At 44.1% G+C, this 27,778-nt stretch overlaps 2 protein-coding genes across 2 annotated transcripts in view; both read right to left on the reverse strand.

Annotated features, from left to right (window-relative positions):
• LOC146194751 (monocarboxylate transporter 9-like) overlaps positions 1–2,967 on the reverse strand; it is a 91,809-nt gene extending 88,842 nt beyond the window's left edge. Inside the window, exon 1 of the mRNA XM_084596111.1 lies at positions 2,893–2,967. The gene's annotated coding sequence lies outside the window, so the exon portion shown is untranslated. The remainder of the gene's footprint in view (positions 1–2,892) is intronic.
• A 10,924-nt stretch (positions 2,968–13,891) lies between these two features.
• LOC146194753 (uncharacterized) lies at positions 13,892–27,087 on the reverse strand. The gene is made up of 5 exons (XM_084596631.1): positions 27,030–27,087; positions 24,320–24,597; positions 23,428–23,648; positions 22,440–22,658; positions 13,892–14,024 (listed from the first exon to the last, which is right to left on the reverse strand). The coding sequence occupies exons 1-5, from the start codon at positions 27,085–27,087 to the stop codon at positions 13,892–13,894; spliced, it is 909 nt and encodes a 302-aa protein (XP_084452757.1).
• Positions 27,088–27,778: the final 691 nt, after the last annotated feature.

Below are 27,778 nucleotides of genomic sequence, written 5' to 3' on the forward strand. Positions count from 1 at the left end.
TGTGGAATGTGACAAAGTGGCCTTGAGTCTGCGAGCATCACGGCGCTGCTGCACCAGTTCATCGATGGTGTTTAGCTGCGTATTCTCCTGTAACGCTACGACCGGTGTGAGTCGTGGAAGGCATGTTATGGTTCTCATAGCTTCTCGATTTACGGCTTTAAGGCGATCCCATTGTGCTCTTGTAAGATGCTGGAACTGGGCCTGATAGACAATACGTGGCTGCAGAACCACACTTACTAACTGGCGTGCAACAGACGAACCAGCGCCACCAGTTTTAGGTGCAATTCTTCTGATTAAAGTCATAGTTTGAAGTGCTTGCTTTTTTGCCCGAGAAAGCCAAGGAGTCGCTGATCCTTATTGGTGAATTGTTAAGCCCAGAATTTTCAGGCTCGAACTTTCTTGTACTGGGGTGCCTGACAGAGAGAGACGAATTGGATTTGAGGTAAGTTTACGGCGTCCCCAGCGGTTGGTGACTGACGTGTATGAAGTTTTGCACACAGAAAGTTGAAGGCCAATGGAGGATGCGTAATCAGAGGTTACGTCTAATGCTGACTGAAGGGCGGCCTCTTGAGTGAGAAGATCATGGTGAGTGCTCCATACCGTGATATCATCTGCGTATTGGAAAAACTTGATTTCAGTCATATCATGTAAGCGCCACGCCAATGGGATGAAAGTAATATTGAACGTCGTCGGAGACAATACTGATCCCTTGGGCATGCCACGTAGGGAAACGGATGAACCAACAGTGTCACCACTGAGGCGTATTGCAACTTTTCTTCCGTCCAAAAATGATGCAATAAAAGTATGTACTCTCGGAGGTAGATGAAGCATGTCAATGGCATTCAGGATTGCAGCATCACTGATGTTATCATATGCCTTTTCAACGTCCATTGCTAATATGGTACGTACATTGAGGCTGCGGGTAGATAATAGAACTGCTGATGCCAAGACAGCGAACCCGTCCTCTGTACCTATGTATGGACGAAATCCAATTTGAGCAGGGTGATAAAAACCGTGCTGTTCAAGCCACAAAGAAAGTCGTGTGGCTAGCATTTTCTCTGCGAGCTTGCAAAGCGTTGATGTTAAGGAGATCGGTCATAAGTTGGCGAGGTCTGTTTGAGGCTTCCCTGGTTTGGGAATAGGGATCACGACAGCGGTTTTCCAGCTCTCGGGTACGACACCATCAAGCCACACTTTGTTTATGGTGTCTAGTAGTTGAGGAAGTGCAGCATCACTGAGGTTCTTGTAAACGTCATACTGAATTTTGTCCAGTCCGGGCGCTGTTTTTCGTTTCGCATTGTCAATTGCAACCAGCAGCTCAGACATCGAAAAGGGGCTCGCAATACCATCTGCGTAGGCAGCAGATGGTAGTTTCCATGCGTCTGCAGGGATACCTGCCAAATTAAGATTTGCTGCTGAAGGAGGCAGTATATCGTATATTGGGAAAAATTTTCGAGCAGCTTCTTTGGCGAAATCGCCCGGCGACAGACCAGCCGCAAAGCATGCTGTTGCTGCTGCGTCAGTAGAACGACGACCGTGCTCTATTGCACGAAACGTTTGCCAGAGTGAGGCGTTTGATGATTTATCAGAAAATTGTTCACACCATGCATGCCACTGGCGTCGCGAGAGATCGCGTTCATATTGCCGCGAAACGGTCAAAATTGTATTCGTTGTTTTTTAACAGCCGCCGGCGTACGGCCTTATCACTGTGATTCTAGATCGCTTATCAGTTCTGTATTCTGTGTTTGTTAATGCTCGATGTCGCGAGTCGCACCTTTATCAGTTTCTTTGTAGCGTAAGATGCACCGAGATCTGCCTTGAAGAATCCGGCCACTCCTGTGTCTTTCTACAATGTTCCAGCTTGCGCTGGTAGCTGTTTACGACGTTATCTAGATTGTTCTGAGCAGCCTTTAAATTGAGCGGTGACGAGTGTGACGTGCATTTCCTTTTCGACGATCGACGAGCGCGTTTGTTTCTATCGCCGCCGCCGAGTTGCTTAGTTCTTTTGCGGGCGCAAGTAAGCCAATAAAGATTTTTTTCAGTGAAATCATCGACTCTTCATTTGTGTCATCGACCTTGTCCCCCCCACGGGACAATATCTCCGAGAAATAGTAAAAATTGTGCTTTAACTGAAAACAAAGCGCCCCATACTTTCAGACAGGAGGATCGAAGCGGTGATATTTTCCATCAAATGCTGAAAATTCGGGGTTGATTCTGTCCGGGCTGCATGAAAAAATTCGATGTATTGAACAGGAGTGGCAACTGAATGCAATATATGGACATCGACATTCAAATTTCTGCGCCGATATTCTTCACCTTGTGACTGACTGTTCTGAGAATTGTGACTGAAATCTATATAAAAATATTGCACATTCCTGACTAAAATGCAAGTGCCGGTCATCGCCGGAGGTTTTAAACCGCCTCTGGACATTTAACAGGAATGCGTCCTGTATAGACCGTGACAAAAAGGATGAGTACAGCGATGTATGAATCCGACATTTCGAAACAGCAGGCGAATGTTTTGTCTGGTGTGCCTTTCATGCTTCGGTTGGGTGTACGAAAATATATACTGTGTATCCGGTGGCCAGAGTTTTATACTGATGACTTAGAATATAGTATTTAGACTTTTAAAGAGACTACATTGCCAATTCTCTGGCTCATAGTATTTTGACACAAAATATTTATGAGCGCTTTCAGTGGACGAAAAATACAAATGATTCGGTGCATGCGTGCCGAAGAACCTATACTGTCTGTGACGAAAATTGTAAATATCATGATTATTTGGATAGCACCGAATTTGCTTATTTGGATAGCATCGGGGCTTTTGGGGGCTGTAAAAACACAAAAAAAGAATACGTAATCTGAAAAAGCCAAAAGAGCTTGGGAGCTTACCTAAAAAGTTTCTATTTGGAAGTTCTGTAACAGGCGAACCTTTCGGGCTGAGTCCTGAGCATTAGCTTAGCTGCGTCCAACATGTGTACTTTGCAGGTGCCATGGAGGGGAGAGATACTTGAAGAGGCCTTCATGCTCGGTGAAGATAAGATAAGAAGATATGGGCCGTCAAAGGACGCGAGATTATTCTTGCTGTTGTATGGACACCCCCGATAAGACCAGGAGGAATTCAGAAGAGAAAGTGTTACGGAGGAGACCCGCGCTTTGCTATGCTGTCCAGTATTTTGCTCCATACTCTGCTGCTCATTTGTATGCTTATTCTGAATTTGAAATAAAGAATAGAGTGACGATGTTTAGGTGTTCATTTTCCAATGAAGAGCGTCTAAAACCGTCTATGTGGTGCCCAATCGATCATCTTATATGATGCGGATGTTCGAGCAAATTGAGGGGCATGGCCGTGTGATAGTAGGGTCTCGAATGAGCGCATGTTTGATTAGCAACATATAAAGACTATTCTGAAATAAGCACAATAAAGCGTTAGCTCTAGAAGTAAAAGTAGCTAAATTCAGATTCTCGCTGGAGAGTATACCTTATAGGGAGAGCGAAAATTTGTGACTTAGAAACGAAAGCGATTTGCAAAGAAGGCATTATAACCAGATGGTAACGATACCGGGCAAGATATTTACAACCGTCCTTGTCCACGAATAATCAATTTAAGAAACGCCTTAACATAGTTTGGCAGCGGTGCGCGAACGAAAAGCAAGCCTCTTATCCCTTCTGCTTTTTGCAGTGTTAAACGCCTATACTTCACGACACGTGCTGGAGCTGCCTTGGACTGCGACGGCTAAACCTGTCTGCCTGGTCACAGCAGATCATCGGCGATTCCGGTGCATAATCTGCGTCCAATCGCCGTGGGACAACTGTATTCCGCTGCCTTTAAAACGGACAGCATTCCTGGGACTGCAGTAGTTTGGCAGCGGTGCGCGAACGAAAAGCAAGCCTCTTATCCCTTCTGCTTTTTGCAGTGTTAAACGCCTATACTTCACGAGACGTGCTGGAGCTGCCTTGGACTGCGACGGCTAAACCTGTCTGCCTGGTCACAGCAGATCATCGGCGATTCCGGTGCATAATCTGCGTCCAATCGCCGTGGGACAACTGTATTCCGCTGCCTTTAAAACGGACAGCATTCCTGGGACTGCAGTAGTTTGGCAGCGGTGCGCGAACGAAAAGCAAGCCTCTTATCCCTTCTGCTTTTTGCAGGTGAGCGACTGAACTTTTTGTTGCTTAGCCCATAGTTTCGTTGCGCACTGCTGCCAAACTTGAATTTTTGTGTAGTGGTTTTTGTCCCTCTTGTGCCATGTCGAAAGATAAAGAAATAGCGAAAGCACTGGACGATTTCAAACGTGAAATGAGAGCTGAGCTGCGTTCTGTCAAGGATAGCCTAAAGTTCTGCAGCGACACTTGTGACGAGACGAAAGTTATCAGCTCTGAAATAAAGGCACTAAGAAAAGAGCTTAGCGAGCTGGTAAGCTGCAATGAGAATTTGAGAGCCGAAAACGTTTGGCTCTAAGGGTTGAAGAACTTGAGCAGTATGGTCGCCTAAACAACCTGGAAATCAAGGGTGTAAAGTCAGATGTTGAACCAATCGAAGTGGTAGAGAAAATCGGCGAGTTCATTAATGAAGAAGTTTCTTCCATTGACATTGACACGTGTCATAGAATCCCCACTAGCCACAAAGATGAAACCAACATCATAGTCCGCTTTGTGAGCCGAGATAAGCGCCAGGCATTTCTTTCCATGGCCAGAAAGCATGGGCTGTCTAATAAGGAGCTTGGCTTCACAGAAACAGACAGCGGCCGTATCTACGTCAATGAACACTTGACCTATAACAACAAAAAACTGCTAGGAGCGACCATTGCTCGAAAAAAGGAACTCGGCTGGAAATTTGTGTGGACGAATGGCTGCAAGATTTTCGCACGCAGGGATGAATCATCTGACACAATCAAAATCTCTGCAGGATCTGATCTGGCTAAAATGGCTAATTAAGTGTTGACTTATCTGATAGCTGGACTGATATCTCATTGACATGGACAGCGCATTGGTTGGTTGGTTTGTGGGGTTTAACGTCCCAAAGCGACTCAGGCTATGAGAGACGCCGTAGTGGAGGACTCCGGAAATTTCGACCACCTGGGGTTCTTTAACGTGCACTGACATCGCACAGCACACGGGCGCCTTGCTTTTCGCCTCCATCGAAAAGCTGCCGCCGAGGCCGGGATTCGATCCCGCGTCCTTGGGAACAGTAGTCGAGCGCCGTAACCACTGCGCCACCTCAGCGGAGACAGCCCATTCCATTGCATTCATTGTGATACACGATGCTTTAACAACAAGTTTGCCACTTCCATGGGAAGATTCCCTGGCATACATATTAACGTCCGTATTATGAAGAACAAACGTGACAGTCTTGATGAGTTCTTTGGCTCATTAAATGTGCAGTTTGATGTGCTTTTCTTTACCGAAACTTGGTTAAAATCTCAAGATGATCATTTGCCATTCATGAACTACCGGCATCATGGGCTCATTCGCCCAAATATGAAAGGTGGTGGTATTGCCTTGTATGTGAAAAACTGTTATCCACAGTCTGTACTAGAAGACATTTCGATGATAGATCCCAATGTCGAGTGTTTAGCTGTGTCACTGTCCGATATCATTGTGGTTGTGATATACAGACCTCCTGCTGGGAAAAAACGGCATTTTTTAAAGTTTCTTGAAAGTTTACTGCTCTGTCTCGCCAACTTCCGGTTGCCTTTTGTAATAATGGGTGATGTTAATATTAATCTAATGCATGATGACTGTAACACACATGAATTCAATAACATTATAGCATCTTATGGTTGTATAAATGCTATATCTATACCAACTAGAGTTACCGTTGATACAGCTTCTCTTTTGGATGTTTGTGTCACAAATACGATGTCTCCTCAAACGGAGGCTGGCCTGTTATCTTCTGAAATTAGCGACCACATCCCGATTTTTTGCTTTCATCCTATGAACCACAATAAAATTGTATCCAAAAGCGCCGAGAAGGTAACTAGGGATATTAGTGAGACAAACCTTTTTAAATTTCGAACTCTAATCGAAAACACTAGTTGGGACAATATATATTACATATCTGATGTCAACTTGTCATATACTACATTTCTTGCAAAGTTCACTGAATGTTATAATGCTGCATTTCCTTTAATTCAAGTTAAGCAGAGCTTTCGAAAGTCCAGAAAGCCATGGGTCAATAAGCAGTTATATAAACGAATACAGGTTAAAAATAAAATGTACCATAACTTTGTATGCACTCGTGATGCAAACCTTTTTACTGAGTTCAAGAAATTCCGAAATAAATTAAACAAAGACCTCAAGGCAGCAAAAACTGCTTACTATATAGAACGCTTCTCGAGAATATATAACGACCGCAAGAAAGTTTGGCCTGAGATAAACGAATTACTAAACAAGCAGAAGTGCAGAGATAACGCAGAAATTCTTATATCTGATTCCAAGACCAGTGGAACTGATATAGTAAACACCATAAACCACTTTTTCATTGAAGCTGGTAAACCCACTCTTGATAAATCTTTATCAAACCCCTCCATGCGTGACCTCATTGAACCTTTATCTAATTCTATTGTGCTGTTGCCTGTGGTTCCACAAGAAGTAGCTCTTTATATTGGTAAAATAAAAAACAATGTTTCCGCCGGCCATGACGGCATCAAAGCCATACCGTTAAAGTATGTATCGGTATCAATTTGCGACGTTCTAGCTTATATTATAAATCTAACTTTCACCAGCGGTGTGTTTCCAGATGAACTAAAAATAGCACGGGTGTGCCCAGTATATAAAGGAGGAAATAGAAAGGATGTTACGAATTATCGACCAATTTCCGTATTATCTGTATTTTCTAAGGTATTCGAAGGAGCCATTCACAGCAGAATGGAAAAGTTCTTCAGTGCTCATAATATAATTAACCCGTCCCAGTATGGTTTCTTAAAAAATAGATCGACCGAACAAGCCTTACTTGCTGTTAAAGAGAAAGTTATTGACAACATTGAGTCCCGAGCATATACACTTGGTTTGTTTTTGGACCTACGAAAAGCTTTTGATTGCGTGCAGCATGAAATTCTTTTAAGCAAACTAACCAGGTATGGAATACGAGGTACTTCCTTGAGCCTGCTTAGAAGTTACTTGAGCAACAGACCTAAATATGTCAAATGCAATAATTTTGTTTCAGATTTCTTGTGTGTTACTCAAGGTGTGCCGCAGGGATCTATTTTAGGCCCACTTTTATTTTTAGTTTACATAAATGATGTTTGTAACATACCTGATTCACCTGATTTGGTCATGTATGCTGATGATACGAATATATTTTTCACAGCCCGAACTCTGCCAGATTTAGAAACTGCTGTAAATGACTACATGGTAAAATTGCACGCTTGGATGCAGGCAAATCAATTTAGCTTAAACTTGTCCAAGACTAGTTATATTATTTTCAGACCTATCAACGCCCCAATCCATTACTCACTTGATATAAGGTATGCTAACAAACAAATACAGCAGGTAACCACTCAGAAGTTTCTCGGTGTCTGGTTCAATGAACACCTATCCTGGAATACACATATTTCTAAACTTGCCACAGATCTTAGCAGAACTGTTGGCTGTCTCTACAGGACCAGTGACCTTTTACCTGTTTCATTAAAAGTATCTATGTATTATGCTCTATTTTTTTCTAAGTTAACTGAGGGTTATCATGGAAGACCGGAACACTAACCAACATCACCTCTATACCAAAAACATAATCTACTTCAAGCTAACCGAGTCTACACATACCGCTTGTTACAACATATCCATAGCAATAGACTTTTCTCCGTCTCTCCTAATCGATTTCCTACTAAATACCCTCTCAGACAACATAGAAACCTCGTCCCAAAAACAAGGACAAATTACGGTAAACAGAAGCTTAATTACCAGATTCCAACTATTCTCAAAAACCCATCCCTATGTTCAATGTTCCATCTCTCTAAACGCAGATTTAAAAGAGACATAAAAAAGCAGTTGATACTCTACGAAGTGGAATAATTGTTTAGTCTGGTTTTGTATTTGACAAATGCAAATTTTCATCATGTTATGTTACTGTACAAATTTTTCTTTTCTTTTCCGTGTTTTGTGTGCCATATGCTGTTGTTTCTTTTTGAGTGTACAGTGTACACTGTTTCTTTTTTGAGGTTTTACTCCAGTATGTTTAATTACCACGTTTGCTGTAATGTTCTGTTATCGTTTGTTTTCCGTGTTGCGCGCCGCTGTGAACTGTATGGGGAACTGTGACCCCGTCAGGCCTAACCGCCTTTTGTCGCAGTTCCTTCTTTCATTTTTGAAAGAGAAATAAAGAATATCTATCTATCTATCTAAATTAATTTTACTTTGCCGCCAGCTGTACGGACTTTGCTTATTCGTTATGACTGTTTCCAGAGGTTTTAACAACGTTTCCTTACTTTTTGGACCAAGTTCATTTATCAGCTTGATCTGAATTCTATCTATTCCTGTAGATGTGTTTTCAGGAATATTTTTTTCTGCTTTTTTCCAGTTTAGATTAGACCGCACCGCCGTAAACAGCGCCCTTTGAGCCGTCCGCAAGCGGTCCGCGCCAGCGATAGGGCAGATCCCTTTCGGCTGTCTCAGAAATCATGCTAAAATTTGTTTGTCGCGTCATAATTTTAGGCCCTGAAAAAGGGAATTTAAAAAATAAAGGCTTTTTGAGAAATGCTTACCCATACGATGGGAGGTTTTGCTTAGTGCCACATACAAGCATTCGCCGGTGCGATGCCCGTGCTCAAATGTACGCCAGCTCCGCTGCTAAGCCGTCGCTGAAAATACTTGTTTCCTTCATTATAAAACAATAGGGCTGATAGGAAGTTTCATGGTAGAGTAGCTCTTTAAATAAAACGTCCCGCTGGTCACTTACAAACTGCAGTACGCTGTGGCTTCGATGCAAAGTAATGTAGGCCTAGCGACGATTAGGGAGAAACAGACGGCCAGGGCGCCGTCGTCAGCCGCGCTCGAGGGCGGCACCATTGCCGTAAGCTTGCGGCATCTTGTGTTGTAAGCCTCATGAGTTTACCGCCTACTTTCATGATGCAGCTGGGGCCTGACAACGAGCAGCGTAAACGATACTGCTAAGACGTACAGGACGGCTATTGCGTGCCTCGACACAGCGTGCCGCACTACGTTACTGCGCTGTCGGATGGTGCTAGAAGATTGCACAAAAGCGCAGTCGGACGGAACTCTATATGCGCAATTTATGTGGTGCTATTTTTAGACATGTTTTCGTGTAGAGTGTATACATTGTTCGAGCGGGCCAGCTCACGAAGCTTTTGTACTCGGGCCCCGACAGGGTCCTGAATCTCGCCTAGGTTAAAAGCGCTAACAAAGATCAAAAAGCAGTTTTCCGTAACAGCGGTTAGCGGCATGGCTACTGTTTTGCCCGCCACATCGGCTCCGCGTAACTATAGTGCACAGAAGATGCAGCAGACGACGCGGCGTCGGTTGATGTACCGGCCGGTGGCCAGATCAGCAAGCTGTTCGCGAAGAAACGAAAGTACTAGTTCTAAAAATATCTCCAGTTCCGATGAAGCTGAAACTTAGAGGTTTAGTTGCTTGGCACATCGGGAACATTATGCAGTAAACAGTTTATATTCCAAAATTGGTGCCATGACCCCTCCTATTGTTTTTTTTTCTGTACAGAAACATTCTACGTTTACACCCCCCCCCCCCTCCCCAATAAAGGAAATATATTTAACTGAAATTCCACTTTAGGTGGAGAGTGCACTCGTATAAAATATCCGCTTTTCTGTGCCTTTTGCTGGGAGGGTTTCTTGATGAGATCTTCAACGTTTTCTCCCCTGTCTGGCAATCTGCTTCTCCATTCTCAGCAGTGACAAACTGCTGAGGTGGATGTCGGCTATGAGCAGTTGTAATCTCTAATAGTTTATTGTTTTCATCGCAGATTTCGGTGCTTACACTCATATTGAATTCGGCAGCAGTAGTGGTAGAGGTAACTTAATTGGCTTACCAGCTGGTACGAGCTGAATCCTAGTGAAAGCCAGATAAGAACCTTTAATTTCATTTTTCCCTCATTGGGGGACCCGCTGACTTCCAGCTGGTAGGTTTCTGGAACCAGTTAATGCTAGTTGAGTACCTGCTGGGACAAGCTGAAATCAATCGATACCAGTTAGAATCAGCTAAATAAATTCGGTCTTTTTTTTTACATTTCGGGCGAGTACAGTTTTGTACTTTGACTGGCGAAATACGAGACTGGTTTCGGGGGTTAAGCGTACGATGCGGCAAACAGTTTTTGAAGCATCTGACATTACAATAAATAAGCTTTAATTTTAAACACGGGAAATTATAGCTGCTCGCCTAATCAGCAATCTTTTCAGTTATTACCTCATTACCCCGGATATGCTCATTAACATATAGTCGTAAGGCGGCACAGTTTACTGTGACGTTACTGAAAAGAAGCGCTAAGGCAGAGAACCGGTACAGTCCGAGAACGTCCGGTCGAGAGGGAGCCTGCGCACTTAGTTGTAATGCTCAAAAACACACAAGTGAGAAACACGCCGTTACAAAATGAACGATGGTTACGGGGGACAACACAGTGGATGCTCGAATTTAATATATATAGAAACGTATACATGAACCTCTTTGTCAAAACATATTGAAAAACTACATAACGAGAGAGCTGGGCTCATATATGACATTATTGAACATAGTGATCGTACAGAATGTTTTTTTTTCTGGGATAGTGAAACGTCGAGGCTTCTCAGGTGCCAACAGGTTTACCGATAATTACACCGTGAAGTGGGGCTTCCAGGCAAAAATAATCAATTGAAAGAATGGAACAAAGCCTTGCATACTGGTGGACCTTAGCGCTTGCTACGCAGTCCATCGTACAGCTAAACGGCGCAAGAAAGTAACTTACCTGCAGCTTATAACTTAAATAATTGTAAATGGATAACAACGCATCCATTCAACCAGTTGAAAAACTATTCTCATCTTGATTCGTATAATCATTTAAAAAATGCTGCGCTGCCCAGAAAATAAAAAGCAGTCAGAGCGAGATATGCACTAAAAGCTTCCATTCTGCTTCGTTTTTCTTAATAACCAAAAGCTTCCCGCGAAAAAAAAAAATTCCCTTTAATATTTTTGCAGTTAGAATATTTTCATTCCTTTAATTTGCGGGTTTTAACTGCAAGCTGCCATTTCAATTTAAATGAATCTGTGTGTTGTTTTTATTTCATTTTCTATTCGAATTTAAAATTTAAGACATAAAAATACAAATTTCCAACATTAGTTTTCTCCACAAAATGAGGATTGCGGGAAATATTTTATCTCCACCCTGCTCTGCATCAAAGGGCACAAGAAGAACAACAATAAAACACCTTTGGGAGAGCAACCTGGGTCTCAATCCTCACCGGTGGTTGTGCCTGGCACAGCCGCCTGCCAGGACAATGAGAAGAAACCATTGCGCCACTGCACCGGTAATGGCGTAAGGGTAGAAGGAATTTATATATGTGACATGTTTTTCGTACATAGCGCTGCAAAAGTTTGTGCGTACCCCATCACTTGTTAGTAGACGGCTACGGTGAAGATGATGTCTGGCAGCTGTCGAGCTGTGTACAGTCACCTCTGCGCAACATTTGTGGGTATCACACTGATACTAGTTTTTTTTTTATTGAGGTAACCTCACTGCAATGTCCTGGCATGTTTTCTTTGGCGGATGCGGCTCCGTGGGTGCCGCACCCTGGATCAACGTCAACACCTAAGCGTCCTCTTGGCGTCGCGTCAGGCCTAAATCGGAAGGCCGCGGCAGTTATGGAAGCCTAAATTGCCATTTCAACCCTCTTCTTTAATTGTGACCGCCCGACACCAGCCGCTTCAGGACTGGCATCTACAGATACTCTTCTACAAAGCGCCCATGACGCTTCCATCGCAAGCAGAAATCGGCTGCTATCTACAGGTCAGGAACTCGTTTCATTACTGCCTCTATATCGCCTATATGGGGACTACTGCGAAGTCCATCGAAGGGCCGAAGAGGGTTTTCTTGTGTGCCTTCGATGCACCGTCACAGATCGAGGCGCGCGGTCGCTTTTGAGTGTTGACGTAACCAAAGCATGTAAAGTGTCTAAGTACAATCTTACCGTTGTCAGCAATCCATCTGATTCCGACCACCGCATTAATCGTTTCAATAAGCTGGAAATGGAACAAGTATTATTCGGATGCCATTCCTTCAAGTTCGTCGGAGCGGGCGGGTAAACCTTCTGGTGGTTGACACCCGTAGTGTGGTCGCTGCTGAGCGCCGTTAGTAAATCTAAACCACAGCAGGAACAGCTGCGTATGAAGCATCAATGATCTCCGCCTGGATATTACTAAAGAAAGCATTTACCCGGCATTGTTGCAGAGAGCTGAGATATAATGCCCAATGTATTACTGACAGCCCTACGCGTTCCTGCTAAAGTTTCTTAAATTTTTCTTGCAAGTCGGAGTGTATTGAACTAAATGGAGGTGAAGAGGAGCATCGGTTTTGATGGCTGATATTTACGGCGTTAGTAAAACTACTTTAAACATTTGTGCGTTGCAGATAAATGTGATAGAATATCCATCTTTCGTGCGCACTTCTTTGCACGAGCAAATAGCTTTTCATAGACCCTTTATCGATGTCAATTAACCGTGCACACGGTGCCATCTTCAAAATTCTCTGAGGTGTCCGCTCAGGGTGTCGACCAGGCTTTCAAGCGTAGTTTCGCAAACTGGATCTCCTCAAGGAGCTTTGGGGGCCCAAGTCATTCAAGATCTCCTCTTTCAAATTGTTGGACCAAGTACCGTGTGGAACCTGAGGGGCGAAGCTAGCGTAGAAAGTTGAAGACAGCATCTCCTAATTTCCTACTAGGAAAGTCTGACATATACTTTTACCAGCTACGCTTTGTTTTAGGCGGCCTTTGCAAGCACTACAAAGAAAGATCTGCGATGAACAATCAAACCTTTAAAAATTAGACGCCTTTGCAGCCGCTCAAATTCCATTCTCAGCAGCAGCGCTTTTGGTATAAAGCTGCAGGGAAGGGGGTGCAGCGAACGCACCACCACCTCTGATTTCTGGATGCACCAGCTAGACGTCTCTGCTCAATGCGCCTTACCATTCGACTTTTCTTAGCGGTTCAACTTTGGTATTGAACGCGAGGGACTGAACAGAACACATGGCAACTTCGGCTTCAATCAATCAATCATCAATCAATCAGTCAATCAATCCACTGAGTCAGTCAATCAAGCACCACTGAGCATCGCTGCCGTGCTCATCTGTTACGGTGTTCTATTACAAAGCCCTATTACGCGTTCGATTCCGGCTGCGGCGGCCAGGCTTCACCGGAGGCGATATGATAGGAGTCCGTGTACTAGTGACGCTACCCCACGTTAAAGAACAGCCACGCGGTAGATAGTTACATACATAGAATAAACTTTAATATCCAAAGGGTAAATCGATCTGCCCACCCTCCGACAAAAAGTTCAGGGGGCGGGTGCCACCGCCTCAAATGCAGCCTTGGGTCCCAGCAGCCTCTTCAGTCATGCGGTTGATCCCAGCAGCCTATTCATTCATGCGGTTGAAATTTCCGTAGCGAACTAGAGCCGTGTCCCTCATAGCCAATGTCGCTATGGGATGTTAAATCCTATAAGCAAGACACCGAACAATAAATTGCTGGTAACAGTTATTCAGTTACAGGTAACACCTACGCCTGCAATCTTACGACGGGTGCCTGCAGTACAGAGCAGCACCTCCTCAAGGCAAGCTCGTTCTTGAAAAAGAAAAGACAGAAACCCCTTCAATTCCACAATCGCGGTGGAAGGAAAAGAATGTATTGTCATTTTTAATGTCAATTTCATTTCAGGCACAGCCGAACCAGAGCGGCTAATAAACGGCTGCGCTCTGGACCGCTGTCTCCGGCTTCTGGTCACTGTAGTTTCCCACTTGGGCCTTTTCTTCTGGAAAGGCCTTGCTTTCATCAGGAGGCAATGTTTTCCCATCAGCACCCGCATGCTTCCTGCATTTCACATTGCGGAACTTTCATTAGCAAGTAAAATATTATTGGCCCAGTGCGTAGCAAACTTGGTACGTTAGCTGGAAGCTAAACTTTGAGGAAAAGAGAAGTTTTGAGATAAATGCGTAGAAATTACGAGGAAAATGTTAATTATGCGCATTATTGCTTTGACGAATCTTTTTCTCGCGATTTTTTTCTAAGGAATTATCGTTTGCTTTGAATGAACTTAGTTTATTGTTGTCTTCATCTATTTTGCTGTCTTGTGGTGGGTACAAGTGCTAATGAAGTTTTACCCTCTTTACTTGTAATCATTCAGTTCAGTATCAATAAATTGGCTCTAAACATTAAACTAAATAATATCTTACTCAAAAAAATTACCTGCAAAATATGTGTTTAGTATTTAGGCCTATATAATTGGTAATGAATTATCAGCTAAATAAGTATTATATCTACTAAGCAACACGCCCTTTCAGCTTAGACATCGCCCTTTGTGCAGATGCCACTGATTGCTTTTATGATTGCTTTTCTGATTGCTTGCTTTTCTTGTTATGATTGCTTTTCTTACAAGGCATGGTGTGGTTTGGATTATGTGTTATGGAATGGTTGGCTTATGGTAGTAAATGAGAGACTAAAGAAGGTACAGACGGGCGCAGATAAACGTGTCTATATATATATATATATATATATATATATATATATATATACGATTCCTCGTGAAGGCTGTTTCGAGCATTTCTTTACAGAGACCCTGTATGATCTCACAGATGTGCACGCATTAAATTCAAATTGTGTTTTCGCTTTGGAAAGGTATATGCGACATAAGTAAATTTGGTTTGGTTGAGCTTGTAGAGCTTATGGCGTGGAATTCACCAGCGCGCTGTACATATGTAACTTCATGCCTTCCTTTCATACTTCTTGTGTGTACTTCAGTACCGGACGACGGCTGCAACATGAGATTAGGTATGATGTCACATTTATTTATTTATTCATATCACCTCACAGGCTCCAAGGACGAAGTATTGTGTGTGTGGGGGGGGGGGGGGAATTACATTGATAGGAGCATGAATAACACGTTTATACAGAACTAATTGACTGTTAGTAGTGTTAGTGATGGGAGACGCATACAGAAGAAAATCGCTGGCTTGTCCTTTCCATTTATAAGGTAAAATGCCCCAGAAGCTTCAACGGCAAGAAGTGAAGTGTGAGCTATTATATAGCAGTCTTTATATGCTTAGAGCCATCTCATGATCACATGTGACATCACAGCCATGGTTTACTTGCTAAAGCGGAACATCCGTTCAGCTAGAATGAACTGATATTTAAAGAAAGCATGGAGCATACACAGAGCTTATGCCAAAGTGCACATGTTTAAAATGTATTATGCTTACATCCGCAGCAAAAATACACTAAGGCAATCTTTGTGTCCTAACTCTTATTCCATTCAACATTCATGTTCGTTCAAGTGTGACGAATTGTTGGCAGTCAATAATGTAGGCCAGAATCGAAAGTAACTTCATTTTCAACGTGACCTCACACTTATGTTTAAATCTGGCTTTGAGGCGGAATGTGAGTACGTAAGTTGGAGATAGTAGAATACCACTTGAAGAACGTCGTTCAAAAGAATTGTGTAGCACGATTTTTATTACCCCCTCTCCCTAAAAACCTCCATTGAACGCTACGCAAAAACCCTTCATTTCATGAAATTAAGTGATTGTTCTTTTCATTATTAGTACCAAAGAAAGAAAAGGAAAACGTCGACCAAAGGTTTGGGTCAAAAATGCAGACAATGTAGAATGTAGAAAAATGTGTCTCCAATGTCATGCTAAACACTTCAGCAAGCACAGATTTCACTTTTGATTGCAAATTGTTATGTTGATAACCACGCTTTAATGCCACTTGGCGAAAATTGGCCATAATTTATCTTTAAAGGGCAACTCCGGAGGTTTTTTGACATTCGAATATTCTAATAAAAATTTTGCTGTATATTCTCCTCTCCGTCCTGACGCATTCTACAAAATTTGGGCGCCGTACGATAATCCGTTCGCGCGCAACACGACTTTAAAATATGCTGTTTTCATGGCTTAAGTTGAGACTATTTCTGCCGGCAACACTGAGTTTCTGACGTCACAAACAGTATACCGGAGTTACTGTCCACTTCCCGCATGATTATGAAATTGTGAGGCTTATATTGAACTACCTCAGACATTTTATGCAATGCTTCATGATTTCCATACGTTATTTTCACCATCCAATGCACGTACGAGTGGTTTTCTAATACTGAGTGTGACGTCACAATTTCGTCACCTGGGACGTCGTTTCTGGCCGTGAAAGCAGTTTTGGTTTCGATTTGCTGTTTCTCTTTTTTTTTTTAAATACTTCTAATTGGAATTTCGAAAAACGGTTTTTTTTTTGTATTGGAGTCAGGAAGTGTCGAGGAATGCTTTTCAATGAAAAACAGAAAATGATGAAAAAACCACCGGAGTTGACCTTTAACCTGACTTTTGCGTTCCAAGAAGGTTGTGCGTATGCATGCTGGTTACCCATGAGCTGCTGAAGCTATGAGCTGGTGTAAAAAATGAAGGCTTTTGCCGCCCTTCAGACCTTTGTGCAGACAAGGTTCACGAAAGTTTGGTAACAACTGAATTCAAGACCACTGCAGTTATGAGTACAGCTACAACACTCCTACTGCATTCATAGCTGCCAAATGAACGCTGTGACAAATCAATGGGCTATATTATGATTTGAACACTCGATGTTCTTTGGAGCCAACGGCAACATGCTTACACGCAATTATTTCAGTTCAGCGAACTTTCACTTCAATAAATTTTTCCTTAACTTCACTAGAACTCTATATAGCTTCCTGTGTTGTCCCTGCAAACAGCAGCATTTTCCTTGCGCAGACTGAAGTAGGCATTATGGATAGTTAGGTAGATTTTGTGATTTGTTTGTCCGTTTGTTTTGATAGGGCCGCGTACCCAAAGGGGGTCGCGGTGCGACGGTGATGCGTATATTAAATACTTTTGTAGGCTACGAGCTCGACATTACATTTATTTGTACAGTACCGAGTTAAAATCAATTAGAATTAGTTGACGTTTTACGGTGGCCTGGAAGTGTGCGCACGCACGACAATTCCTAAGCAAATAATTGAGATAAATGAGGGTGTTACAACGCCATGTTCGCGCTCTGCACAATCATGAAGCCAAATGAGTATTCACATGAGAGATATATATATTTTAATGGCAATAGGAGATGAGTAATGACATGAATAACTAATAGAAAATATAGGACATGAAGAACAACTGGCAGGAGATATCTCTGTTAAACCAATTATAGTGCGAAAGCATGGGAAGCTGCCGTTTTAACTGTACATATAGCGCCATCTGGAAGCCGCCACGTCAGACGGCGGAGCTTTAATAGTGGCCTCCGCGATCAGCTGAGGCCAAATAGCGAGCTTTATCTCGGAAGCCACGAGTTTAACCCTACTCTGGCACCGTGGCACGCCTGGGGCCGCCCCGTCTAATTGCGGATAATTTAACCTCGTTATAACGAGCGAGAGGAGTTGCGCAGTGAATCAGTGGTTAGGAGGCTCGCATGCTGAACCCGAGTGCCCATTTTCGAACTCGACCAGTTTAAATCTGCTCTGATGGGTCTTATTTAACCTGAAGCACTACAAGAGGTCATGGGCACTGAAATTTCAATCGCAGGTTACATCAATCTCATAGTTAGCTGGCGAGCTTGAAATGCCCGTCGGGGAGACCCGCTTGTTGAAGCCTCTGTAAAGCACCTAATTTGAATACTCGCGCGAGGCATTGTGCGTAATATAACAAGACATTATACATAACATTCACTCATTATGAAAAAGCGTTTGAGTCAGCCGAAACCACGGCAGTCGTGCAGGCATTTGAACATAAGGGTGTAAGGTGAGTCGTATGTGAAAGTACTGGAAGATATCTATACCAGCTGCATAGGAATCATAGTTTTGTATAAAGAAAGTAATAATATTCTCATAAGAAATGGCGTTAGCCAAGTAGGCACCACCTCCCCAGTACTATTTACAGCTTGCTTAGAGGGAGTATTCAGAATTGAGATGGGAGCAGTTAGAGATTAGGATTGGTAGAGAATACTGCAGGGGGAACTATAGATTCCAAAGGAAGGAAAGCGCAGCAGGGGGCGGCAAAAAGATAGGTGGGTGGGTGAGGTCAAGAAATTCGCAGGGGTCAAGTGTATGCAGCTGGTACAGTACCCCGTTAAGTGGAATAATATAGGAGAGGACTGCGCCCTGCAGTGGGTAAAGTAACGCTGTTCAGTAGTTTTGGTTGTCTTCCTTTATTTTTTGTGTTTTTCTAGACAGAAAAGCATTTAAACAACGTTTTATTCGAATAAAGAACAGTTGCAAGTCAGCGCTTGTGTTGTGTCTTTCTTCGTTCGTCTTATTTTCCCGCGCTGTTTTAACTATGAATCAGTACGTACCAACTCGCCTAAATCGCAGCCTTAAGTAAAGCTGCTGCTGCTGATCTCTGTAATCTGATTCGCTGATCACATTGCGTTACTAAGTGACTCAGGGGTTGAATTGTAAATAATATTTGAAGACTTAGGAAGAAAAAGCAGAAAAGTAGGCCTAAAAATTGGCAATGTTCATCTTGAAGGAACTGCAGTTTGCAATACATATCTAAGCACTGTAATTGGTAGGTGAATGTGTCTACTTTGGAGAGATAGTAACTGCAGATCCGGGCCATGAAAGGGAATTAACTAGGATAATAGGATTAGGATGAAATGCATTTGTCTAGTACCAGCAGATTACAGCTAGCAGCTTAGCGGCGTCGCTTAAGAGAAAAGCGTAGCCGCTGCATCTTACCAGTACTCCGCAAACCCCGCTAATGAAAACATGGAGGCTGATGAAGAGGGTTCTAATAAGCTGAAGACAATGCGGAGAGCTATGGAACGGAAAATGGTAGGTGTAAGTTTAAGAGGTAGGAAGCGTATAAAATGGGCGAGAAAAAAAAATCGAGTTAATGACATTCTAGGGAAAATTGAACTTGGGCAGAACATTTAGTGCTAAGAGAGGGAGTCGACTGATAGACCCTATAAGGGTAACAAATTTTATTCCAAGGGAACGGAAGCATATAGGGGCGACACAAATTTAGGTAAACGGATGAGGTTAATGAGGTCTAGCAGAGGGCTGAGTTAAATGTAGTAATACGGGAGAGGCCTTTGCCTTGCAGTGGGTATAGTCCGGCTGATGTTGATGATGATGACACATTGAAAAAATATTGCAGGGCCAGAATAGAGACCGTTGACTTACACAGGAAAAGATAAAATACAAATGAAGAACGGTGTCGGACATGGACTAAGGTGTTTAGTACCACTGCGTTTTTACAGGCAGTATTGGGAGAATCGATATAGATTAATTGGATATCAAGTGAATGGGGAATACTTTAAAAGCTTCCTATTTGTGTTTATGCATAGTGTAGACCACGTGTAAATAAAACTATTCGTCTGAGCATTCATGGGATATATAGCCTAATCAGGAAATAACATTTCCTTTTCAGAAGGCCACAGTAGATAATGGTAGCGAAGCACTAAAAGTAGTAAGCGAGAATGTGCTTAAGACTGGCTGTTAAGGCAGAATCGGATGATGACAGTGAAGTAAACAGTAAAGAGGAGGCAGCTGCCCGCTGCCGTCCCGGTCGACTTCGTTGGCTGCAACTGCAAGCTGCTGCTAGCGAATACTCATTGTAGTCGCCGCCAATTCCTACAACCGCGTCAGCTTTGCTCTCGCATCCGGCTGCATCCTCCGGGCCCAGCACGCCGTAGCCGTCAACGACCAGCACCTGCCACTCCTGCCTAGTCCCTCTAAAACAGGTCGCCCCTAACCACGACGCACCAGCTATGATTCCAGCCGAAGGTTTGGTCCTCATCGCGCCCATCAACTCGCTCTACCCCCATGTGTTCGGAGATCCGATCCTCCTCGGCCATCATCTACTCAGTGTACCGATCAGTCTCAAGCCCCCGACTTTATCAGCCCGATTCTATCAAGAAGTTAGCAGACTTGTAATGCTGATATCACATCCTGAAGCCGGGTGTGACCTCATTTTCAGAGGACGACGTGGTCCTATCCTCTTCGGAGTCGAACATTAACAGCGTATATTGCACGCGTCTCAAACATTACACTACACTGTCCAAATGTCGAGAGATATAGCAAATACCGAAAACTGGGACCGAATTTCTGGCTCTCTCTGTGACCCCACCGTCATGTCCAGCCTTCGTCAGTGCCACCATAGCGGAGATGTTTCTGCGCCGTCTGTTTTAAACGTCCCAGCTTTTCTGGTAGGCAAGTGTTGTTCTGTGGCGGCATTTGTACATGTATTGCAAATGCTATTATTACTAATTTTTGAGCCAAATCCTCCTGCAGAGCCATTTCTTGAGGAGTATGCACCTAGCCTACAGCCGGGCATGTCTCGCATGATGGCCTGGCCAGCGAGGTTTCACAATTCTTCGCACTCTCCTCAACTAACCGACATTGATGGCCTGTCTGTCCACGGCTTATCCGCCCTGTTTTCCTCTTTTGGTGAGAGCATGACTGCGCCCTCAGTGTCCGGTTGCCCTGCTTCACCTCGCTCTAACGTAGTGCTTACCCAAACCTGCACGTCTCCACTATTGTATACCCTTCGCGTTTCTCGCAAGCTCGATATCCTCCTCCGCGCTGTTAGCGTTATGCGATTTGACCATGACAGGGTACACTACAGCCTTGTATCGGTGTTATATATAAACATCTCATAATATTAATGGGAAAGCCGTACATGCCTCATTCATCACTCATGTTACGGATGTGATGGTATCAAAAGGCAAGTGCACTTGATCTCACAAGTAAAAAAAATGTTTAATGTTTTAATCAGACATAAAGTACACTAGTTGTGTATATGTGGTAACGGGAGCTAATAAAGACATTATACCGTTGTGCCTCGAAGCTGACGTCACATTCGTCGTGACTTTCAGGCATTGTAGTTGCCATAGCAACTGTGTCGCCCAGTTGTCGAGCCACCGAAGCGGCGAGGGGGACAACGGCATCAACAACAAATAGTCTTGTGGCAGGGCCCTTCTCTTCTTGCCGCCGCTGGTGCGCCATTCACTTGCAAGCCATATCACTAAGAGTCCTTCGCATGGCGCTAAATTTCTGCTTTTTCGTATCAAAATTGGTGTGGAATCTAGAGTTCAGTGTAGTGAACACAATTTCCCTGCTCACTTGGCTTGCATCTTATAGTCTGGTTAGCGACAGGGATTCGATTTGACATACGTGCTTCCAGTTGTATGCCATAATCATCTCTCTACACCACGTGACATATTCAAGAGAACGTTTTTAGAGGACGAGGAGTGAAAAGAGCGCTGTCAGAGGAACGAGAGGAAGGAAGAAGGCGAAGTTATAAGCGGAAAGAGTACAGAGGGTAGCATGGCATCGGTAGCGTGGCGGCACACCACAACAGAAAGCATGGGCTTCGGTCGCCGTTGGGTGAGCCAACGTTCAGCTTTATACTTGCAGAAGGTCCTCATTGCCTCGAATATTTTTCTTTGTTTTCTCAACTGACTGGCAGAAGGCGGGGGGGGGGGGGGGGGCTGGTAAGGTTTGTAGCGACTCGCGTGGCCAGCGTCAGCCACGTGTCTCGCAAGACGAAGCTTCGTCTGCACGCGCCAGGTTTTTGTATTTACATAATACTGCAGACCTCAGGTAGTCCAAGCAGGAAGAGCAGATAACAAGGCATATTTTCAAACGCCATAAAGTTAGTACATAGACAAAAGGTTTGATACATGACTCAAATGAGCGAAACAAGTCAAAAGAAATGTACTGCATAATTTTTATATTTTGTAGCAACTCCACAATCTCATTGCCAAGAGTGCTTTCGAAACTGGCACTTGAGACAAGCTCTTCAGACGGTACATTTCACTCGTTTATTGTACGCGGAAAGTATGATTATTTAAACAAGTTTGCTTTCGTGAAATATGTTGTTAGGGCATGGTTATGTTGGTGGCAGGCTTTTCGTGCTGTTGAAGGTGTAATATAAGGTGAACAAGACATCCTAAACTTTCCCTGGGTGAACGAATGAAGAAATATTAGCCGAGCAGTTTTCCGTCTTATATGAAGAGGTTTAATTTCGATGGAGAATCAGTTCTCTTGAATGTATTGCAAATGAAGTAGAACGTTCGAGACATCTGCATCTGTTTTAAGCTGCCACCACCGCTCCTTCGATTGCTGCTCTGCCTAGCTAACTAAAATGGTGGCCGTGGTAGTACTGGGAAAACTAAATAAAAGGCGCAACTCGTCGTGCCAAAAGACAGTTTGTCTCTGCTTTTTCAGCGAATTATTTGCTGATGTGGAAGGGAAAAATTGTGGCAAAAAGCGCAGTTAAGAAGGCTGTTGCTTACCTCGAGCCTTCGAACCAGGACGAAGAAGGGTTCTGTTCTGCGGAACTGTGGGAAGGTAACAGCGCTGATTTCCAAGAGATGGGAGGCGCCTCTCCCTTTTCGACATCGGCCGCTTTCTCGTTAGGGAGTGAATTATTAGACCCGCTGGGCGAGCTGTCCGTGATGATCTCTAGGGTGACCGCTCTGCGGCGCCACTCGCGGACAGGCTCGTAGCAGGTCCTGTAAGACAACGGTATTGAGTGGCTTAAAAATGCACTTGACTGTTGCGTAGGGCATACGGGGTTAAATCTACACGACATCGAGCCACTTAACTTTAATACTGTAATTAACGTTTGGTAAGTAATCTTCGCACGATTCTTAACTTTCCAATATACTATCAGTCAGTGCTTTTGACGCATGACCTGGTGGCGAAACGGTTGTAAGAATGTTAAAGGCGTTCAGGTGTATGACGTGACGAAGGGCGTGATTTGATTGATGAATATAGAAGAGAAGGAAAGCAATGACTTGCCGGCACGATGATGACCAGATGAAGCCTGATCCAGGAAATTTTCGGTCCACAGGTCGTCAAAATCTGGGCGTTTTAATGCTAAAGCAGTGCGGATTTCAGTGCCTTAGATTGCTATATCTGCTTGAAGCAAGAGATATCTCTGCGGGCCCTCACTGACCACGCACCTCCGGAGAGCGGCTACACCGAAAACAACCTGAATGACATCACCACATGTGGATTTTGTCGAAATCTTCCTCTGCGGAATTCGGTGGCAGCAATCAGCTGAAAGCATCTCACCGGTATCACTGAGATACCATGTCAGAAGTTGCCTTACACAGATGTTGTGAATGACACGGAGCATGCTATTATCAGCGTCATTCGGCGCCAAAAACGAATGACAAAGAAAAAGGACGCTAGTATAGTAACTAGAAAACCTTTGAATTCCGCTAACCACAAAGCCGTGTTGTACAGACTTTTGATATTCATTGAGGAAGTACTCACCAGACCCTCACGCATTCTACGACGACCCAGAAGAGAGTCTGGAAGACGAGCAGCGCAATGACCAGCAGGTAAAGGAACCAGCCGAGGCCGCCCAGGAAGCGCGAAGCGTAGCTCCAGGCAAACACCAGCACCACGACGTCGCCAACGCCCGACACCAGGTTCAGCACCATCCGAAGCAGGTTACGCCGGTTGCTCTTCTCGGCGAAGAAGTCACGGAGTGGCTGCCCAACGGTGGGATACAATGGAAGACGTTATAATTTTACGGTTTCATTTCTGTCATACAGGCTTTATAATAGACTAAGCCCAAATGGTCGTACAGAACGATGAGTGAGAAAGCACAGCGTTAAAATGGGAATAGCAAGACCGATGAACTGGTACACCCCGACCCCCTTTATACCAATGCTCATAAGCTGCGTAGTTTTCACGATTTATTCTTCAACACCAAACAATATTGTCGCTTTGAAGCCCAGAGGCTGTCTGATCGCTAGCTAGCTTCGTTTAGAATTAATCGCCAAAAACCAGTGAGTGTAGAGCTTGCCACTATCAACACGTTAGTGGCACACAATCGGATTAAGCAAAGCTATGAACAGTTGTGAATAAAGTAATTACTGGTGGTTCCTGTTTGGAGCAGTTTGGTTAGCCTCATTCTCTAAACAGTCTGCCGGAGCCACATGGGACGACCACGCAGGAACGGAATGCGTTTCCATAACAATATAATCTCATATACTTGTATGGTTCAGATTTCAAGAAAGTGGAAAAAAAGGTTGGGGAGGATCTTTGAATGTTAAAATTTTCCCGCAAAAGGCACTGATTGCGTATTTATAAAATATTCAAACAATTCTGCCATTCAATCTGAGATGCACCCTTCCAGTGATTTAAATCAGGTTATTACCGGGTGCTGTCGGCGGACCTTGAAGCGGGCGAGGCATACATTGCATTTGTCTGCGTCGCGCTCACGCAGCCAGCGCTCCAGGCAGGCCCTGTGCGTGAGTCCCATGGTGCCCTTGCAGGCGCAGGGCGACAGCAGTTCTCCCCCACTGCGGGGACCCCGATAGCAGATGCGGCAAACAGGGCCCGCCTCGACGCTGCTCTCGTCGTACTCAGCGCTTTTCAAGGACTGCCCGCTTAGCTCCATGGGCAGCGCGGACGCGGCGCTCTCTTCGAGGGACACTGCAAAAAGGATACGTGTTATTAAGTAAAACGGAATAACTGGCTCTGGCACTGTATTCGTTTATCTGTAACGTCTCCATAAGGGACATAGTAGCGGACAAAAGAAGAAAAGTACAGTGGGCCCTAGCCAAAGACTGCCCGGCATGTTTAGTTGCTTACAGAAACCATAGCTTTTATGGATATGTGTTCTAAACCCAAGCGAAAGCTGATAAAGGCACCACTGATCTCAACGGTTAAAGCCGGGTTCCGTTTCAGAATATTGCTTGGACTATGGTCATTCAATACAAAGTAGGCAAACTACAACGTACCGACGTTTCTTTATAAACAACTTCTCGTGGGAGAAGCAGGTACGTAGCGTTGGATCTCTGTCGCTTCTTCTTCTTCTGCTATGGTCACAGTGACCTGCACTAGCTTGGAAGACTCTGCTTCCTTTTTCTCGCTTCTGGAGGGAGAGCAAGGGATAAGATTTTATTGAGAGCAGACGTGAAATACACGCACCAGGTTGGCAGCCTCCTTAGTACAAGAAGCCGTGAGCCCATGCCATATCCAAGAATGGCAGACAGGAAACAAGTGAAAGGATTCGTGTGTTACCTTTTAGTTCGATTACCCAGTCCGGCCGCTATTTAATGTGCACATTTAAACTGCACTAGCGGAGTATCGGGCAATGAAGGGACGGCCAACGTCGCTTCGGCATCGAAGTGTGTGCAAGGTTCGTCCTCATTCGTAAACTGGTTGGGAAGGCGATAACAACGTTGGAAGGGGAAAAGAGAAAAAGAAGCGAAAGAACCAGAAAAAAATGAACAGGAACAGAAGCAGTGCATGCGCCTGTTGCGAAGAGAAACAATTTTTATATGCCATATTTATTTCGTCTGAGCACAGAGGATATAAGATAAAGGATAAAGAACGATTAAATTTATAAAAAAATATTTCCTGATTTCAGGAAACGCAGGAGTAAGCTATGATGAGGTGCCTGGATCCGGGAAATATTGTCACGCATTGGGGTTCGGGAAATATTGTCACGCCTTGGTGACGACGCCTAAACCTGCAGACAAAGAGATTCACGTTAGACTGAATGAACTCCTTTTTTGGGCTGACTTGCGCTCGCAAAAGAACTATGCGATTCGGTGGCGGCTATAACAACAAGCGTGCTCGTCGGTCGGCGATGTAAGAATGCCCGTCACACCCGTCAATGCTTAATTTTAAGGCGCCAAGAGACGTCTAGACTACGCACATACGGTGGCTACCATATTCTAGAGCATTACAAACACGCGAGTGGCCGGAATCGTCTAGACACATTTGGACGCATCTTGTGTGACAAAGAAAATAACAAAGCTGTGTCTCGCGGCATAGAGCATGAAGAAACAACGAATATAGAATCGGTCCGTGCGCTAGAATCACAGGGATAAGGCCGCATGCCAGCCGCTGTCGAAAAATAACTAATAAAGATTTAAGCTGTTCGAGGCAATATATGAAGCAAGGTTTCTCGCCGAAAGGCTGGCTACCTTCAAGAACCGGATTCTGCTAGATCTCAGTGCTGCGCAGTCCTATAGTAAGTGGTGAATATCGGCTTCAATATTTCAAATTTTTATATTCAAATTCCCGGGCGGGAATATAAATAGATCAGAAATGAGGCCACGTTTGACAGCTGTGGTGAGGGCAACCCTTACCGAGATCCTCCGTATCGCAAGTTTCTTTGCGCGGGTAAGGGCGCAGGATAGAGCTGCCGCGCATGCAATATTAAGAACACAGTCGACACACCCATGGTCTTCTTTCTTGATAAAAGGAAAGTAGTTTGTCCAGTTTAGGGAGCCAAAGCAAACATGACATGGGGTCACGAGGAGGGTCGCTAAATCTTCATAGCTTTGATAAGGGAGTTGGTCCCGCGAAAGCCACTTTAACAATCGTATGGGATGCTTGCCATCAGCTGGTGGATTTCTTGACATATTCTTGGGAATTAAGCGGCTGACACGTCGGAGCAACCGTACTACTTCAATGACGTCAGTGAGGAGGAGGACGTGATCAGCAGAAGGCATAGTTGTGGAGGCTACGGGGCAGCGTCCGTCTTCAACTGCAACGAGCTGAGTTCAATATGATGTAATTCCTTAAGTGCAATGTGGAGGTTTGACTAAGGCCAGGCCTACACAGACACTAGACTGCTGCTCTTGCTTCACAATCTTGGATGCTTCCATCCACGTATACAACAATGAACCATGAGGCAGGTGGGCCTTTTGCTCTTCCAATTTCTACCGAAGCCACGATGCCGATGTGCAGACGTTGCTCTGCGATTATCTGTAGGCTTATTTTCGTTTAGATGTAGAACAAAATAGGGATAAACAAGTGGCACTGGTGGCTGAATGAAGGAGTGTGTAGTTGCATAAGCAATCAGTGCATGCGAGCAGTGCAATGACTGGTTTTAATTCTATGAGCATCACCGTGTTGCTGCACCAGAGCATTGATGATGTTGAACTGATCAACCTCTTGTAAAGTCATGACCGTTGTCATGTGTGGAAGGCATGTAGTTGCTTTCATAGCATCTTAGTTCATCGCTTTTAAGATTTGCTAATGTGTTCTTGCAATATGTTAAAACTGGGATTGATAACACGTGGCAGAACTGTCCTCACCATTTGCAGTGGAACAGAGGAACCAGAACTTTTGTGAACATTTTATGAACAAATCTTCTAATCAATCCCAATGTCTAGCTTTTTCATGAGAAAGCCAAGGAATAATTCACTCTGATTGGCGAATCATCAAAGCCAGAATTTTTACATTTTGACTTCCTTGTAGTGGGATGGAACCTGATAGACAGAGACGAATAGAACTTGCTTCAAGTTTACGGTGCTTCCAGCGGCTGGCGATCGACGTGTATATGTAATTTTGCCCACGAAAAGCTGAAGGCCAATTGACTAAGAGTGATATTGGAGGTAATGCCCAAAGCTGAGTGCAGGGCAGCCTCCTGAGTGAAGAGATCGTGATGAGTGACCTACAAAGTAACCTTATCCGCGTATTGTAAAAACTTAATTTCGGGTATTTCATGTAGGCGCCGTACAAAAAGGACGATAGCAATATTAACTAACGTAGGTCGCATTACCGATCCCAGGGGCACGCTGAGGAGCGAAATAAATCAGCTGACCCACTTCACCACGGCGGCACACTCATTTTTTCGCTTTCAGAAAAGATTCGA

Source organism: Amblyomma maculatum, chromosome 3, assembly GCF_055883805.1.
Source record: "Amblyomma maculatum isolate TAMU_Amacu chromosome 3, ASM5588380v1, whole genome shotgun sequence".
Taxonomy (NCBI): domain Eukaryota; kingdom Metazoa; phylum Arthropoda; class Arachnida; order Ixodida; family Ixodidae; genus Amblyomma; species Amblyomma maculatum.

What these genes read in the sequence shown, in the direction of transcription:
- LOC146194753 (XM_084596631.1), bottom strand. Translation starts at nt 27,087, where the DNA reads ATGACTTTACAAGAGGTTGATCAGTTCAACATCATCAATGCTCTGGTG. An exon ending in TGCTCTGGTGCAGCAACACG is followed by an intron (nt 24,598 to 27,029) that starts GTGATGCTCATA and finishes TCCTTTTTGCAG; the next exon opens with TGTCCCTCGAAGAGAGCGCC. An exon ending in AGGTCCGCCGACAGCACCCG is followed by an intron (nt 23,649 to 24,319) that starts GTAATAACCTGA and finishes ACCGTTGGGCAG; the next exon opens with CCACTCCGTGACTTCTTCGC.